Genomic DNA, 16236 nt, shown 5'->3' with positions numbered 1-16236 from the left:
CCTCTTTTTAAAAATAACTGCTGGAAGAAGAACCACTTTAGAAATCTTAGTCCTGGACTGTTGTCAGAGTGCAGTCAGGACTCTGAACTGATTAAAAGTAACATTATAAACATAGAGCTGCCTTGCTAGTTCAGAAGTTCTCTAAAGTTCTAGAAGGAAGACCTAAGAATAGCATTCTGCGGAGAAACAACAAAGAGCCGCTTTTCAAAGAAGGTACCCCCCCTACTCCTGCCTAGCTGGAACTCGCTGCTCCCTGCAGGATCTTCTGTACTCCAACGTGAACTATTATCTGTCGCTTTCAAAGCAGGATTGGAGACTTCTTAGACTCTGGGGCCGATTCCAGACGGCCCCCTGCCTTGCGAAACGTCGTGCGTCGTCACGCAGAAAACGCGAAATATCGCGTTTTCTCGCGCGAGTTTTGCGCGACGTCGCGCAAAACTCGCGCGAGAAAACGCGATATTTCACGTTTTCTGCGCGACGACGCGCAATGACGCGCGATGTTTCGCAAGGCAGGGGGCCGTCTGGAATCGGCCTGGATTTTCCATGCTACAAGAACTAGATCAGCGATGATCCTGCAAAGCACTTTTATGCTGTTAGGAAAATAAAGATAGGCTGTGATCCTAAGAATGCTTCCCAGTCACCATTGAATAAAATTGGACTTGCTTCCAAGTAGACCTATTTAGGGTCTCTCCCCCATAAATTAAGGTACTGAGTCTAAGCCCAGGAGTTTCTGGTTCACCTCTCTTTTCAGCTGGGAGCTCACGAGTTTGCCAATAGCCTAGTGATCTTTTCTCCAACTGTCTATAATACAAGGCTAATAATACTGGGCCTACCTTACAGGGTTGTTGTAAGGACTGCTCAAAAAGGAACTCTGAATGCTCAACTCGTGTTGTATAAATGTAAACTACTGTTGTTTTCTGGCAGATCTTGCTTCCGTTAACAGGTCCCTGCGTTACTGAATGTGCATTCCCATTACAATATGCTCTAGTTGGATCATTATTTGAGAAAATACAGTCATCGCTTTAAAATTATTTAAAATGAAGTTGGAAAGCGCTGTGTCAAATTTAAACCGTGATCTTCTGAATCCATCATAACTACACATGAAACATTGTTTTACAAAGACCTCTTGCAATATTGTTGTGGTTGGAAAAAGGCATATAGCAGAGAACCTGATTTCTGTCTTGGGAGCGCCTGCGAACAATCACCCTCACATTCCTGTTTGAGTGTACGCAGTTTTACACTGTGAATTACATTGTGATGAGAAATGTATGTGGGTTGCAAAAGAGAGTATTGGACAGCCTGGGAGGCAATGCTCTTTTTAATATAAGAGAAAGCACAGATTCGTTCCTTAAGTAAAAATGAGTGGAGGTTGAAGTTAAAACATTTTCAAGAAACATGATATGCTAGTTAAGAAAAGAGCAAACTAATGTGAAAGAAGTTGATAAAAGCTTCCCCACTCCTAATTTTCTATGTACGGAAATCTTGGAATGCTCCCTGCATAAATCCTTTGATTCTCCCATCTGCCTATGTTTTGGTGCGGTAGGGTCCCCGAAACCCTGCAGTTTCAGTGCCTTTAGTCCAGAGACATGCAGAACACTTTAGGCTGCATTATAACCCAACAAATAACGAGCCCTGTGGCGCAGAGTGGTAAGTGGCAGCACTGCAACCAAAGCTCTGCTCATGACCTGAATTTGATCCTGGTGAAAGCTGGGTTCAGGGCCGGCACAAGGTTGACTCAGCCTTCCATCCTTCAGAAGTCAGTAAAATGAGTACCCAGGTTCCCGGGGGTAAAGTGTAGATGACTGGGGAAGGCAATGGCAAACCACCCCATAAAAAGTCTGCCAAGAAAACGTTGTGATGTGACGTCCCCCCATGGGTCAGTAATGACTCGGTGCTTGCACAGGGGACTGCCTTTACCTTTATAACCCAACAAAGATAAAAATAACGAGTGTAGGCCGCATGTTGGTCTGCTTGTTCTTACTTACCTGGGGAGATGCTCTGCCTTGCTTCCCAGAATATAGGGAGATGATATCTTATAAATGATATCTTAGACATGCATGCATAATTTATTTAGAAATAAAACAATAACAAACAATAAGCTAAACATCAGCAAATCCTGCAGCAGTAGAAGAGAGAGAGAGAGAATGGAAACAGCATTGGATAATGGCTAGAGCTGTGAGGGGGGATTCAATAGCCCTTGCCTTACACCTAAACAAGACCTAGCTGTGAATTTGCAGGGAGTGTTCCAAAGCAGTCGCACCACCGACAGACGATATCACCACTCCTACAAAGGCAGGGTGGAACTAGAAGGGGACCTTCCGTAGGGAACTGAGCGTTGGTTCCTGTGGAAGAAGGAAGTTCTTCTGATATTACCATCCTATAGTTTAAGACAGCGTAGGTCAAGAAGATCCACTCCATAGTATATTCCTGAAGAGGTGATCAGAAGCCACCCATTTTAAAGAACTTTGTCTGAGCTGGGCTCAGTTCTTTGGGAAGAGAATACTCCTCAAGCCAAGGCCTCACCTCTTCATCTGAGCTTTCTTTTGCCTTTAAAAAAACAGTTGTCACCAAAAATCAATAAACTGAGAGTTACTACCTAGAATAATTGTTTGTTTCGCACCTGTGAGTAGAAGGATCGCTCTCGTATGCTTCCGTTTCTGAATTACCAGCAAGCCTATTGTAAAGGAGTCTGTGGTTTGTGGAGAGATTTCTTCAAGCCCCTGTAATTGGCTTGAGATGAACTCTAAGGGACGGTCTGTTTATGGGAGAAAAAGCAGACTTGACGGACAGCTGAATCAGCCGCAGTTGGGCGGCTGCTTCTTGAGAGAAATGGGGCACAGTGCTTCAGAGGTGTGTTCTCCAACCTTCTGGAATATCAGATATCATTGGCAGCAATTATTTCCCTTTTGGACTTCTTCTAAGCCAGCATTCTTTCCAGTCATCTTGCCATTTAAGGATCACATCACACACACTGCAGATTTCCTCTGTTCTTCTCTCTGTTTTGGGGGGCAAGCTGCATCTGACCCAAAGGAGGGCTAATAACTTTTTAGCTCAAAGCATCTTTTTAACACAGAAGAGAATGGTGGGAAGCATACAGGACATTTGAGAAACACTGGCGGTGAAAGGGTTATGTGGCAGCACTTATCTATGTGAACTTCCTTCACTCCCCACTTAAAGTCACCTTGTGGTTCTAGAAAAACTCAGAGAAAAGTTAGTTTCAGGTGGGTAGCCATGTTGGTCTGAAGTAGACAAGCAAGATTTGGGTCCAGTAGCATCTTAAAAGACCCACTAGATTTCCAGGGCATGAGCTTTCTAAAGCTCCTTCAGGTATCTTCAGAGAAATGAATCACATAACTCAGTCAAGGGTGGTTTCAGTCCGAATATCTGTACAATCATACCTCTTGTATGATGCTAACTTCTTTTTTATTCTTTTTAGAGAGAGACCTTTTTGGAGCAGAACCATTTGACCCTTTTAGCTGCGGAGCCGGAGATTTCCCTCCAGACATTCAGTCCAAACTAGATGAGATGCAGGTGATCAAATATTTACCATTGCAAGAAAATTGTTTCCATTACTGTATAAATGCTGAACTCTTTAAGAGTGAAATTAGATCATGCAGCAGGCACTGTGATCAGAGCCCGTGAAATGTTTGATGTTGCCAACGCGGGAGGGAGGGCGTGTGTGAATTCAGTCATTAACAGCTTTTCAGACATCTACAAGGTAGCAGTTTCTCAGTTTCCCTAGAGGTTTTTACGCTCTGCCATTTACCACAGTTACTCTCTAAGCTCTTACTGAAGGGAAGTGGGCCTGAGATCCCTGTTTGTGCTTCCTTCAGGGAAGCAGAGTTGATTTCATGAGAACTACACTAAGGAGTATGATTTTCAGTACCGCAATATAAATATAATCCTATGCAGATCGTCGAGGAAGAACATGCTCACTGCAAAAAAGAAAAAAGCAGAATCTATGTGTGGCTCATGCTTATTCTAGCCACCACTCAAGTAGTGCAAGAACTGATCAGATCCATGCAAACATGGCATTGCTGCGATCCTTAACTCTATTTTAATGTACCATTTCAGCATCCTGCTCATAGAATCATAGAGTTGGAAGGGGCCATACAGACCATCTAGTCCAACCCCCTGCCCAGTGCAGGATCAGCCTAAAGCATCTCAGAACAAAGACACTGTCCCTGTGCCTGGTTTAGCCTCTTGCAGCTTCCTTCAGTGTGTTCCCCATCACACAACCCAAAGGCATAACAAACCCATGCTTATCTAACAGATACGTCCATCACGCCTGCCCCATCTCTCCTGTTTTAATTGGCTATTGATCCATTTAATTGGCTATTGACCGCCTGTTTTCATTCCTGCTGAGAGCCTGCTCCTTGTTCCAACATGTCCTCCATGAATTCTTCCCCAGCTGTCAGTCACTGCTGGTCATGAGCAGAAGCGAAAGAAGCCAAGGCAGCATTGGCTCAAGGGGTGTGTGTGTGTGGAGTGGGAGGTGGAAGTCCATCTGCTGTCCTACCACAAACATGGAAGCAGCTGCATCAGGTGGCTGACATTATATTCATAAGAATATAAACACTTTCAAAGTTAATAATTTGAGCACTCCACAAAGCGAAACCAGAAGTTAAACATATCTTTGGGCAAAATATCAGTGCACAAGGGATGAACACAAGGTGAACAACCTCTTTCAAAGGGGAAATTCTAGTAGATTTTGATCAGTAAAAAGCATTACTTTTTAAAAAAGCGCTGCATTCTTGGCAGACACAACAAAATAGAAAAAGAGCCTCAGCTGAATATACCTTTCATATTGTCTGAGTTTAATGTTCAGTTTAGGTATGAAAATTGTAATTAACTAAGGGATGTAATAATGTTAACCAATCTGCCTAATGTTCTAATATCTCTTCTATCTTTCTGCTTCCCTGGGCGTGCAGCGTCAACGATGGTTGGTATATTGTTTTCCATGAGTTTCAGTTTATCTCATGCAAAATATGTGAAATTGAAACTGTTATATTTTAAAATATATTATTATTATTCTTCAACAACAAAATATTTATATTTATCTTCTCTTCACTGCAATGTTCATTTAATTCATCGCCCCCCTTTTATTTTCAGTTTTCATCAGATTAAAAATGGGGGGAGGGTTGCTGGTTCTTTCTAGGAGGTATTAACACTTTTATTTGACTATTACTCTACTGTGTCTCAATGTACACACACATTTTAAAGTATACATTCTACACTGTGTAATCTGCCTTGAGTCTCAGCAAGAAAGGTAGATGATGATGATAATAAAAAATAACAACAACATTCAATTTATATCATAATAATAACATTCGATTCCGGACAACTTAACACCCACTCAACAATCCCCACAACAATCACCCTGTGAGGTGGGTGGGGCTGTGTGAGCTCTGAGAGAGCTGTGACTGACCCAAGGTCACCCAGCTGGCTTCAAGTGGGGGAGTGGGGAATCAAACCCGGCTATCCATATTAGAGTCCTGCTGCTCTTAACCACTACACCAAAGTGATGTAAATAAATAAAAATATGGATATGATTATATCATTTCTGACTTACAGGCCCTGCATTGTCACAATGCCCATTGTTCGTGTATCAGTGGCCACAGTGGTCCTTTCTGTTTGCTAGAGGACCAGGTGCTCCATCTTCCCTTCTCCAGGGAGATAATCTTGTGTGGAAAATACGCATTCTTTGCTGGCACCCAGTTGTGTGGGTGCCCAATCTAGGCAATTCTTCCTACGTGCTTTTTAAGGAGAAAGCATCTTATGGGTGTCTTTAGGGCTCAGGTAGAGCTTCTGCTTCGTGGGTGGATGGAGGAGAGAAGACCCATTCTTGCGTGAAAAGGCAAGCGCCACCTGCAGGCTGTGTTGGTTTTTAGTAGGAAAATACTTCTGCAGTCCTCAGTTTTAGGCAAAATTGTAATCCCCGGAGAGACGGCTAGCCTTTCGAATGAGCAGTTTATGCAGTATCTGTAATATATAACCAAAGTAAAAATGAGCTCTTCCTGAAGCACCCAACCCACCATAAAACTCCTCCTCCTTGGCCACTTTGCCAGCAACAGTCTCTGGCTTCTGCTGGGCTCTAAAAGATCTTTTCTCAGATCTGTACCTAGAGAGTTCAGTTCCAGCTTGAGGGGGGAATATTTTACTTATTTATTTATTCCAAATTTCTATTCCGCCCTCCCCGCAAGCGGGCTCAGGGCGGATAACAACATATTAAAATACAAAATATAATAAAAACAACATATTAAAATACAATAAAATCCATACACATTTAAAACAGGATGGTGGACAGCGTTCACAGGGAGGGTTAAGATTTTATACATCTCTTTTTTTTCAGGCTGGTGGAGGCCCAGCCTCAGCCATATGCCTGGCGGAACAACTCTGTCTTGCAGGCCCAGCGGAAGGATAGTAGATCCTGCCGGGCCCTGACTTCAGCAGACAGAACGTTCCACCAGGTGGGAGCCAGGAGGACCAAAAAGGCCCTGGCTCTAGTCGAGGCTAGGTGGGCCAGGAACCACCAACAGCTGTTTGTCCCCTGATCGGAGGGTCCTCTGGGGAATATATGGGGAGGGATGGTCCCGTAGGTACGCTGGTCCCAGTCTGCACAGGGCCTTATAGGTCAATACCTGAACCTTGAATATGATCCGGTACTCCACTGGCAACCAATGCAGCTCACGTAAAAACGGTGTTATATGTGCCTTATTTGGCACTCTTGTAATAACACGCGCCGCTGTATTTTGTACCAGCTGTAATCTCCAAGTCAGGCTCATGGGCAGCCCCGTGTAGAGCGAGTTACAGTAATCTAGCCTAGAGATGACCGTTGCTTGGATCACTGTAGTTAATCACAGGTTGACAGATAACGGACAAGTTGCCTGGTCTGCCGCAGATGGAAAAAAGGACCTGTCAACCGCTGTGACCTGTGCCTCCATTTTCAGGGAGGCATCCAAGATCATTAATATGGCAAAATTAGATGTGTTTAAAAATACTCCTTTAACATTGTCTGTAGAAACGAGCCCCAAAGTGTGTATGTGTGTGTGTGGGGGGGGGGTCTGTTAGAATTATTTTTTTTCCTTTGGCTTCTGTAGTCTCTAGAACACTAATGACTAGAACAACGATATTTTCCTCTCCCTAAAGACACGTTGTGAAAGTCCTTTACAGTAGAACTGGGGGCCACTTCTGCGTTATGTTACCTTATGTAACATTTGCACATTCAACAATGCATTTTATTAATTTATTTGGGCTTTTTTGTGTTGCTTTTCTCCCTGAAAGAGTGTCAAGAAGCTTACAAAAATTCCATAATATAGTTACTACAGCTTATTTGAACAATACAGTTTAAATAAACGAAACAAACATTCAGTGACACATCTGTCATAAATATTGAAACACAGCGATGTTGGTGTTTCAGTAGCGTTTGGATTTATTTGCCCACAAAATATAGAATATGCACAAATGGAGTTTAACTTTCAACCATTCAGATGGAGGAAAGAGGCCTCAGTTGCTCTGCTGATGTTACTGATATAAAGGGGGTCTAGTCTCTTACTGAGTGCAAAAAGCCATCAGCTGCAGAAGTCAGGAAAGAGCATCTTTTCTTAAATGTACCTCCTCCTGTTTTCTGGGATTTTTTCCCTCTTTTCCTTAAGGAATGACAAGCTTAATTTAAAAAAATAAAATAAAAAGCAAACCAACAGGGGAGATTTCCCTTGCAACAGGTGAATACTCCACAAGACACGGTTGTTTCACGTATATGTGGCCTTGGGGAAATTAATATTTAAAATAACTTCATTGGCCTCAGCTAACCGTGGGGTGTTTTTTTGTATGCTAAATTAAAATGCAATTTTTGTTTTGTTTTGAACTATCCAAAATTAATATTATGTCAGGTGCCTTTTTTACAATGCGGCATTTTTGTTTCAAATTAGAACACAGGTGGTGCTCTGAATGAAAACGCATGTCCCACCATAGCTCCTGTGGAGGGAAATACTTCCTGAAACTTAAAAACAAGGGAGGAAATTAGAGGTCACAACAAACAATTCACTCAGATAATCAAAGTCCTCCATAAGAAGGTTGCTTGAAAGATCAAATATGAAATATGTAGGATAAAACCAGGGCTTTTTTTCAGGGGGAACGTGGGGGAACAGAGTTCCGGAACCTCTTGAAAATGGTCACATGGCTGGTGGCCCCGCCCCCTGATCTCCAGACAGAGGGGAGTTGAGATTGCTTTCCACGCCGCCGAGTGACACAGAGGGCAATCTCAACTCCCCTCTGCCTGGAGATCAGGGGGCGGGGCCACCAGCCATGTGACCATTTTCTCCAAGGGCAACCCACTGAGTTCCACCACCTCTTTCCCCAGAAAAAAAGCCCTGGATAAAACACAAGGACTGCTTGCACAGTTCTTTGGGCTCTACCAAATTGGGTCACCCATTATTCTTGTGCAGAACACAGTAGACAGCGGACCTCAGAGCAGAACCATGTAGATCTAATCACCGTGTGAAGCAGTGCCACAAGAGGCCATGCTCAGCCGCTCTTGAAGATAGGTATTGTTTGGCTTTATAAATCTCTGTTGTGTGGTCTTAGGACCATCCAAGTCCGTCAGCAGAGCATAATGCATATAGAATAGACCTTTGTAGAAGCTTGCTGAGGCAAGAAGCCAGCTTGGAAATTAGTTGCATTTTTTAAACTCAAGAAGAAAGCCTTTAAAAAGAAGATTTTACCAGAAAGGGTTTCAAATCTCATTGGCAGAAAGTGGGGCTTTATTTCCCGTGACGAATTGCCATTGTTTATAGGGGCTGGAACAATGCAAGGCGTTCTTCATCACCGTTATGCAGGGGGCCAGACATGTTGAAATAGATTTTTCCTTAGCAACACTAATTGCCAGTTCTTTCAAAGAGTGTATGTTTAATTAAATAGGTCTCTCTTTAATCTTCTGCAAAAGATTGGCCCCTACGCCTTGCAGTCAGTGTACTTACATAGCTGAGCAAGGAATTTATAAACTTAGGTAAGTAAGGTTAATGGGTACCATGTGTTGTTGGGCTCTTGCCTTACATCTCAGTTCAGACATACTCACCCATCATTGGTTGTTGCCCAAAAGCCCTTGCCCGGACTGGCAAGTTATGCAGGGAAAGTTATAGTTCAGTGCCTCTTTCACACAGCCGCACCCAGCATTCACGCACAAAGAGTATGCATAAAAGGCATATCCTATGAATGATGCATTGATTGGAATGGCACACAAAAAGAATTCAAACATTCCCTACAATACATTGGACACCAGAATGGACAAGACCCTTCTGGGCCACCCACAATGGGTGTGTATTACTCTTGAGGTGACCCACCCTGTTTTGTTTCATTATGAAACTGCTATGAAATCATTTCTGCCAGGGAAAGAATTACCTCGTTGATTGTACCATCATGTTTAATATTACATTAATATTACATTATATTAATTGTATTTAAAGCCATTTCTAATTTCAAGCAGGAATTATTAATTGATTCACATACTGGTGTGAGTTTTTTGAAACAATGCTGCCCAGATAGATGATTTGCCTTAACTACTAGAAAAGACAACAGTTTGGTGAATCCAGCACAGAATTTTTGCATATAGGATCTTGTGCAGGATCGTGTTTGTGCAGGATCTTGTGCAATCAATTTTTAGGTACTATATATAGACGATAGAAACTACTAGGTGTTGCGCAAGATCTTGCCCAAACAGAACTACCCTACATTTGTTTATATTTCTGCTTGAATGTCAATGGATCTTCTTCACCTAACAGTCACAAATGTCTGAAGGGATTTCACTAAAGAAAAAGGCAAGGCATGTTATACTACAAACATTAATCATCTTTAAGTATCTTCTTATATGGGGTGTGTGCCTTTTAATTACAGTGTATTTCCTATTGCAAGAGATAGATCCCACAAGCATTTCCTACAGCAATAAAATAAGAAATGCGTTGGGATTAGCTCTAGTTTTGGAGCAGCCTTCGTGATTTTCTCCTGATAATTGCTTTCAGTTGTTCTCAATTTTATTTATTAGATTGAAATTTTCAAAGTAAAGACAACCTAACAAAAATAATCTATTCTAAATTTCTATCTTAAATATTAAAGAGGATTTCATTCTCAATTAGGAAGTTATGGAGGGAAAACACCTCCCTCAAGGCGAAGTCCTACTGTGACTCTTCCCACATAATTCCTTAGACTGAACCTGGATGGTTGCTTTAAATTTCATGTTAGACAGAATTTTAAGAACTGAAATCTTAATCTGAGAATCATCCTGTTGAATCATTTCGATTTGATATAAATTACTAGGTAGGTTTACCATGTACAGTTTAATTTAGCTGGGCAAGGCCAGTAGTTCAGGACCATAGAATCATAGAATCATAGAGTTGGAAGGGGCCATACACACCATCTAGTCCAACCCCCTGCCCAGTGCAGGATCAGCCTAAAGCATCTAATAATACTAATACCAATAATACTAGCATTTAAAGATCCAATTCTGCATAAAATTACTGGATAAAATATGTGATGTTGGATTAAAGAGCTCTCTCCCACTAAGTGAAGAGCCTTCTTCTAATGGAGGAACTTACTGGAAAGGAGTCATTGGATCCATCCCATTAAAAGTGATGAATACAGAAACTGGGTGAATTCCAGCCGCTGCATTGCATGCCAAAGACTTTACAAGACTTCGAAAAGAGGTTCGGTCTTTCAAAAGATGACTTTCATAGTCAAAGAGCTGTTCCAAGATAGTTCTTCAAAAACTCACGTTGTCCATATCTTGGGGCATGCATGTTTTAGGGACAAGCTTGATGTGGCCACTTCACATCTCTTTGTAAATACCCAATACACACAATATCCTCCCATGGTGCCTGCCCACTGTGCCACCTCTGCAGCCGATAATTGAATGGCAGGGGCAGAAGGAGGCACACTGTTCTGACATCATCCTATGATTTGGGTTAGATATTAAAAACAGCGAGAGAAGAGATTACTCCTATCTGTGTGTGGGGGGAGGGATTACTTAAAACAGGCACATGGAAACCTCTGGTCACTTTGACTTATTAAAGCAACACATTAACAACTAATGAGGCAGTGTGAAAAATAACCCATCTCTTCAATGATCATTTAGTATAAGTACCAGCCACCTTCTGGCTGAAGAGAAGTCACACGTTTATTTATTCCAGGTCTTAGTGAAGACCTTGTATCCCAGACAATGATCACTCAATGTTGATTTTTAAGAATTATATTTACAATCACTATAGTTATCCTTGAACACATTAAATAAACAATCAAAATTATACAGAAAACACTAGCATGTGCGAATGAGATTATCTATAAAAATGCTTACATGCAAAAATGCATGTTTGGAGATGTACACAAGAACCTAGATGCATACTCTCAGGCCTACATTGTCAAAGCATCGTAAACAATTGTTTAACTGTGATCTTAAGATCTCTTAGAATGGCCATGGGAACTGGGGAGGGTGGCACAAACTGGCCCATGACCGCTCATGGCTGAAAGGCCCCAACATTTATATTACTCTTTCTTTCTTTCTTTCTTTCTTTCTTTCTTTCTTTCTTTCTTTCTTTCTTTCTTTCTTTCTTTCTTTCTTTCTTTCTTCAATCACATTTCTAGACCGCCCTCCCCGTCAGACGGGCTCAGGGCGGTTTAACAACAGTTTTAAATAGTAAAAACGTTATAAAAACATTAAAATTATATCAAAACAATTAAAATTGGCGGGTCAGTGGACAAACTGGATTGTGCCTATTTGAGCTTCTATCTTTGATCTTCAGGACTTTGACTCTGTCTCTCTAGTACTTCCTCTTTCATGGTTAATTAATTAATTAATTACGTAGCCTGCATTTAAAGATAAAATGCAATTTCTAACATTAATTAATTAATTAATTGATCTTCATCATTCAGTACCACATGCTAAATTATATGAGGCATTGGTTATGTTGTTATTTAAATATACTATATTATCTACTCACCATATTTGAAGGGTTCCACAGGCAGGCCCCAAGACCCTGGTTTGTCCCGGCTTAGCTCTCCGTGGTCTTAACATCTCTCACAGCTTGTCCCACAATGAACAGTCTACAGCTTGTGGCTGGACATCCACAGGGTGTTGTCATGTTTGTTCAGGCCAGTTTCTTAAAAGCATCATAGCAGCTTTGCTTCCCCTCTTCAGGGTCATAGATGTTGGTGCTGAAGTCTGTGGATTTGACTAAAGGGATCTCAACTTTCTCACCAGACACATTATGTATAGGGATGTGCAACACCCCCCCCCCCCAAATTGGGATTCAAGGATCCCAGAAAATTTGGGATTCCCAGAATTCAGGGCTGATTCTCTGATTCAGTTTGGGTGGTTCAGAGAAATTCAGATTAATTTGGCCATTATTCCCTATGGTGAAATCAATCCCAGGGCTATCTGCGGGGCTGGAGGGGGATCATTTTTCAAGCAAATTTCACCAAATTTGCAAGAAACCTACACCTGACTGTCCTCTAAAGACCCTCCAAATTTACTCGAATTACCCCAAACTTACTTGGGTTAAAAATCTGGATACCTGAATCGGATCCAGGATTCCTTAATGTGATCTGGGAAAGCCAAATTTTGCCAAATCAGAAAAAAATGGTGCACAAAGCATCAGTATTGCCGATGGCAGTGGCAGTGGCACTCCTAGCTGCACCCACCCACCACTTGGCACTATCAGGGAAAGGACATGTGCAGGTGGTAGGAGAGCTTGCAAGCGAGCAAAGGAAGGATGCACGGGCAGGTGGGGGCAGGTTGGTGGGAGAACAAGAAGGGGGGCCTAGTGGTGGTCCTAGGGGAACCCCTGGAACCAGCCCCACATACAAGCTTGAGTACAAGGGAGGGTTGCCCCCCAGAACTGAATTGTTTTGTCACTGATCCATTTTTTTCTTCCTTCTTTTCTTTCTTTTGTTCCAGGAGGGGTTCAAAATGGGACTAACTCTGGAAGGCACCGTATTTTGTCTCGATCCCCTAGACAGCAGGTGCTGATGCAAGAACAAAAATTTGGAATAATTGTATGATCGATTTTTTTTACAAAAAATGTTTGAAAAATGTTTTACAAAAAAAAAAATCCTGTCAATGTGCCAAAAATTGTTTTTCAACCCGTTAATTTTTTGTGAGATTTTCCTTCTGTAAACTCCAAATAGGCTCCAGTATTAGCCCTGTACAAATGTAAAGAGCCTCCCTTGTATACGAAATCTCTTTGACGCCATGCTGCTCATCTGCTATACTTGGTGCTGTGGGAACTTCTTTCCATCTGTACCACTTTCTGTTGGCAGGCAATATCTTTTGAGATCCTCACTGGAAACAGCAACATTTTAAACTACAGTTGCCTCACTTGGACGCTAATTAACAGTTGCCTAATTTTCATAGAGACCATCACTTAGAGACCCCCAAATTGGAATGTCTGCTGCATATGACTGCAAGAAGCTCTGTTCACATGGCCCCTTTCCTCTCTGTAACTGGATTTGTGTGTGAACAACATTTGCTGGTGTCGAAGCAAATGGAAGCATCCCCCGTGTGCATCGGGATCACTGGATTGGAATGCACTTGCTAGGTTGACTGGACAATAACATACCAGGTTATCGTAACACCTGAATGCTTTAAATCAATCACTATTTTCAAACAAGCATAGCAGTAATGTTTGAAAATGTTCAATGTTGAGCACGTCTGGTTTGATATGCTAAGTTTGCTTCACAGTCAAAAGTATGCTTGTAATTGTAGGAATTTCTTTCAAACAAGTACATTTTTAAGTGGCAATCACGCGATAAGGAATGGTCTATTTTCTCCTTTATGTTAATATGTAAGCATGCCTGGGCACCTGAGCATGTTTAGGATTGGGACCTCACAGCCCACTTCTTAAGGTGCTTACTTGGAAGTCCTGTTGAATTCAGGGAGGTTTAATTCATAGCATACATGAGGAGATCTCTTTAGCTCGTCTCCTTATACATGGCTCCTGAATATGATTTACCTAAATTGTGATAGGAAAGCCCAAGATTTCTGAAGTCAGACCTCCTCTGGAATGTTGTGATTGCGTGCGTTGCGATGTTAACAGCCCAGAGAATATTCTCAAGGCACGTGATTCAATTCTGCATTGAAGAAAATCGGATTTACAGTGCCATCCCATACAGAGTTACACCCAAGTCCATTTAAGCCAACAGATGTCGAAGGGTGTAGTCCTGTTTAGGGTGGCACTGTCAGCCTTCTAAGCAGCGTCAATAAAGGAAGGTTACTCTGCTTTGCGTACCGTAATTCGTATAATTATTATGAATGAACGGGAAACTAATCTAGTTGGATATCCTATAGCAACAATTGCAGGTGAACAATTTGGCCACAGTTGCTACGAAGAAGATTACTCTGCAATCCTCCCCTCTTGCTTGGGAGGAAGCACCCACAGAGGACAGCGAGACTCAGATCCAAATGAACAGGATCCGTCGCGCGGAGTTTATCAGAAGGGTGAATTAGCTCATCGTTGCTTGTCACCAAGCACAGAAACTGGTTGCCGAGAGCCAGCGTATTGCTGCCATTTCTATGCATATTTTTTCACTAGCCTTTAAATGAGCAATAAGAGAACATTGTCCTTTGCACATTTCTTGCATTCGCTTGATCCGCTTCGTGTTTCCATTGTTGCCATACTCATTCTCAATGTTGATCAAAATATACAACCTTCACTCCTGGGAAAGCTCCCCCCTCCTGTCAGGATCCTTATCTTTTCACTGAAAAGGCTAAAGGCAGAAGGAGGGATCAGAGAAGAAATGTAAGATGTTATTTTGGCGGTTTTATTTTTGTGGGGGGGAAAGAACTAGTTTTCTGGTACTTGGGTTGCAAAATATAGTTTTTTGACCTTTTTATTGCGAGGTTTACACAGAAAATAGAATACATTTATGCAGTATTATTACCTTGAAGCTAAGACCCAACCTTGGAGGATACTTAAGCAGATGGCCAAAGCACTAGGGATTCTTTACTAGTTTAGGTACCTGCTTAGGTATGTGGCTCCTCGTGAGTCTTTCCCGTTCTGCGTTGTGTTAAGTCTTCCTTCTTTATCATTTGGACAGCCTGCATGTATATCTATGTCTATGGCCAGGATCCAATGGCAGTTGCGTACAAGCATAGAATGCTTCAGGATGCGCATAGGAAGATGCCTGGTCTTACCCTTTGGGTTGCAAACCCTGGAGCAGGATCACGTACCACTGTAGGAGCGGCAGTAGAAAAGGAGGCCCCAAAAGCCACTGTGTGCCACAGCCTGCTTTGAATCCTGGCCCTATATGTCTGTTGATATAGATATATATGAGATCATTAATAAGTAGAGGAGGCCATGTTTCATAGAAAGAAGTCTATAATTTTGTTTGTCATATAGTATTTTGCAATTTGTACAATGAGGATGTTTAGTAGCCACATTAATGGCTTTTTTAAACAAATAGAATTTGTATTTTTTATTGTACTTTAAACAAAAGCTTTACATAATAAGCATATATTTAGGGTCCATTTACTATCGACGGTAACAAAACACTCAGAAGATATTTGCACATTTTAAGAAATCTTTGTTTTACTGATTTTTATTGTAATTGATTCTGCAAATTGCTAAATCGGTTCTGTCTGATCGATAATCAATGCAAGAATGCCTAAATTAATTCAATACAGAAGTACGTTTTTAATGAAAAGGTTTAGTGCTTTGGTTGAAATTTGTATTTCTATGTAATCTCAACTGTGTTTAATTTTGCTTCAAATAAATGTTTTAAATAATTTTGCCTTGTAAAACAGAACTTTGATTTAATACAGATACTAAATATGTAAAAAGTGAATATAAAATCAGAAGCCATCTTTCTTTTATATGTTTGAAATCATTTACCCTTGTTCAGAACCTCAAGCAGGGCCGGTGCCAGAGGTTTTGGCGCCCGCGGCGGCGTGTGCGCGCGGGCGCGCCACGGACTGCGTGATGACGTCGTTGCAGACGTCATCACGCGCCGCAGGGGGGCTGGGCGGCGTGTGGAGGACCGCCGAGCGCAGAAGCTGCGAGCTGCTGCTGGAGCGGCGCGCGGAGGCTGCTCCGTACGCCGCCCCAGCAGCAGCTCACGGCTTCTACGCCCAGCTGGGGCGGAGGAGTGCACAGCAGAGCTGGGGTGGCTGGCTGCAGCAGTAGCTGCAGCCAGCCAGCCAGCCCCGTGCTGCCGCCGCCACATGCCCCAGCCGAGCACAGAAGCTGTGAGCCG

The 16236-nt window shown here is 42.2% G+C and overlaps 1 protein-coding gene across 3 annotated transcripts in view; it reads left to right on the top strand.

Annotated features, from left to right (window-relative positions):
- The window catches only part of GULP1 (GULP PTB domain containing engulfment adaptor 1), a 276675-nt gene extending 260905 nt beyond the window's left edge, over positions 1–15770 (top strand). For 2 of the 3 annotated variants that reach the window (XM_054972476.1, XM_054972474.1), the window contains exons 11-12: positions 3437–3531; positions 12944–15770. In XM_054972476.1, the coding sequence (XP_054828451.1) occupies positions 3437–3531; positions 12944–13015 (167 nt within the window). In that variant the 3' untranslated portion in view covers positions 13016–15770. Of the gene's footprint in view, positions 1–3436; positions 3532–4931; positions 4943–12943 lie in introns of all 3 variants that reach the window. The other variant, XM_054972475.1, reaches the window with a different exon arrangement.
- Positions 15771–16236: the final 466 nt, after the last annotated feature.

This window comes from Eublepharis macularius, chromosome 2 (genome assembly GCF_028583425.1).
Source record: "Eublepharis macularius isolate TG4126 chromosome 2, MPM_Emac_v1.0, whole genome shotgun sequence".
NCBI lineage: Eukaryota > Metazoa > Chordata > Lepidosauria > Squamata > Eublepharidae > Eublepharis > Eublepharis macularius.
This window is presented reverse-complemented; position numbering and strand designations above follow the sequence as displayed.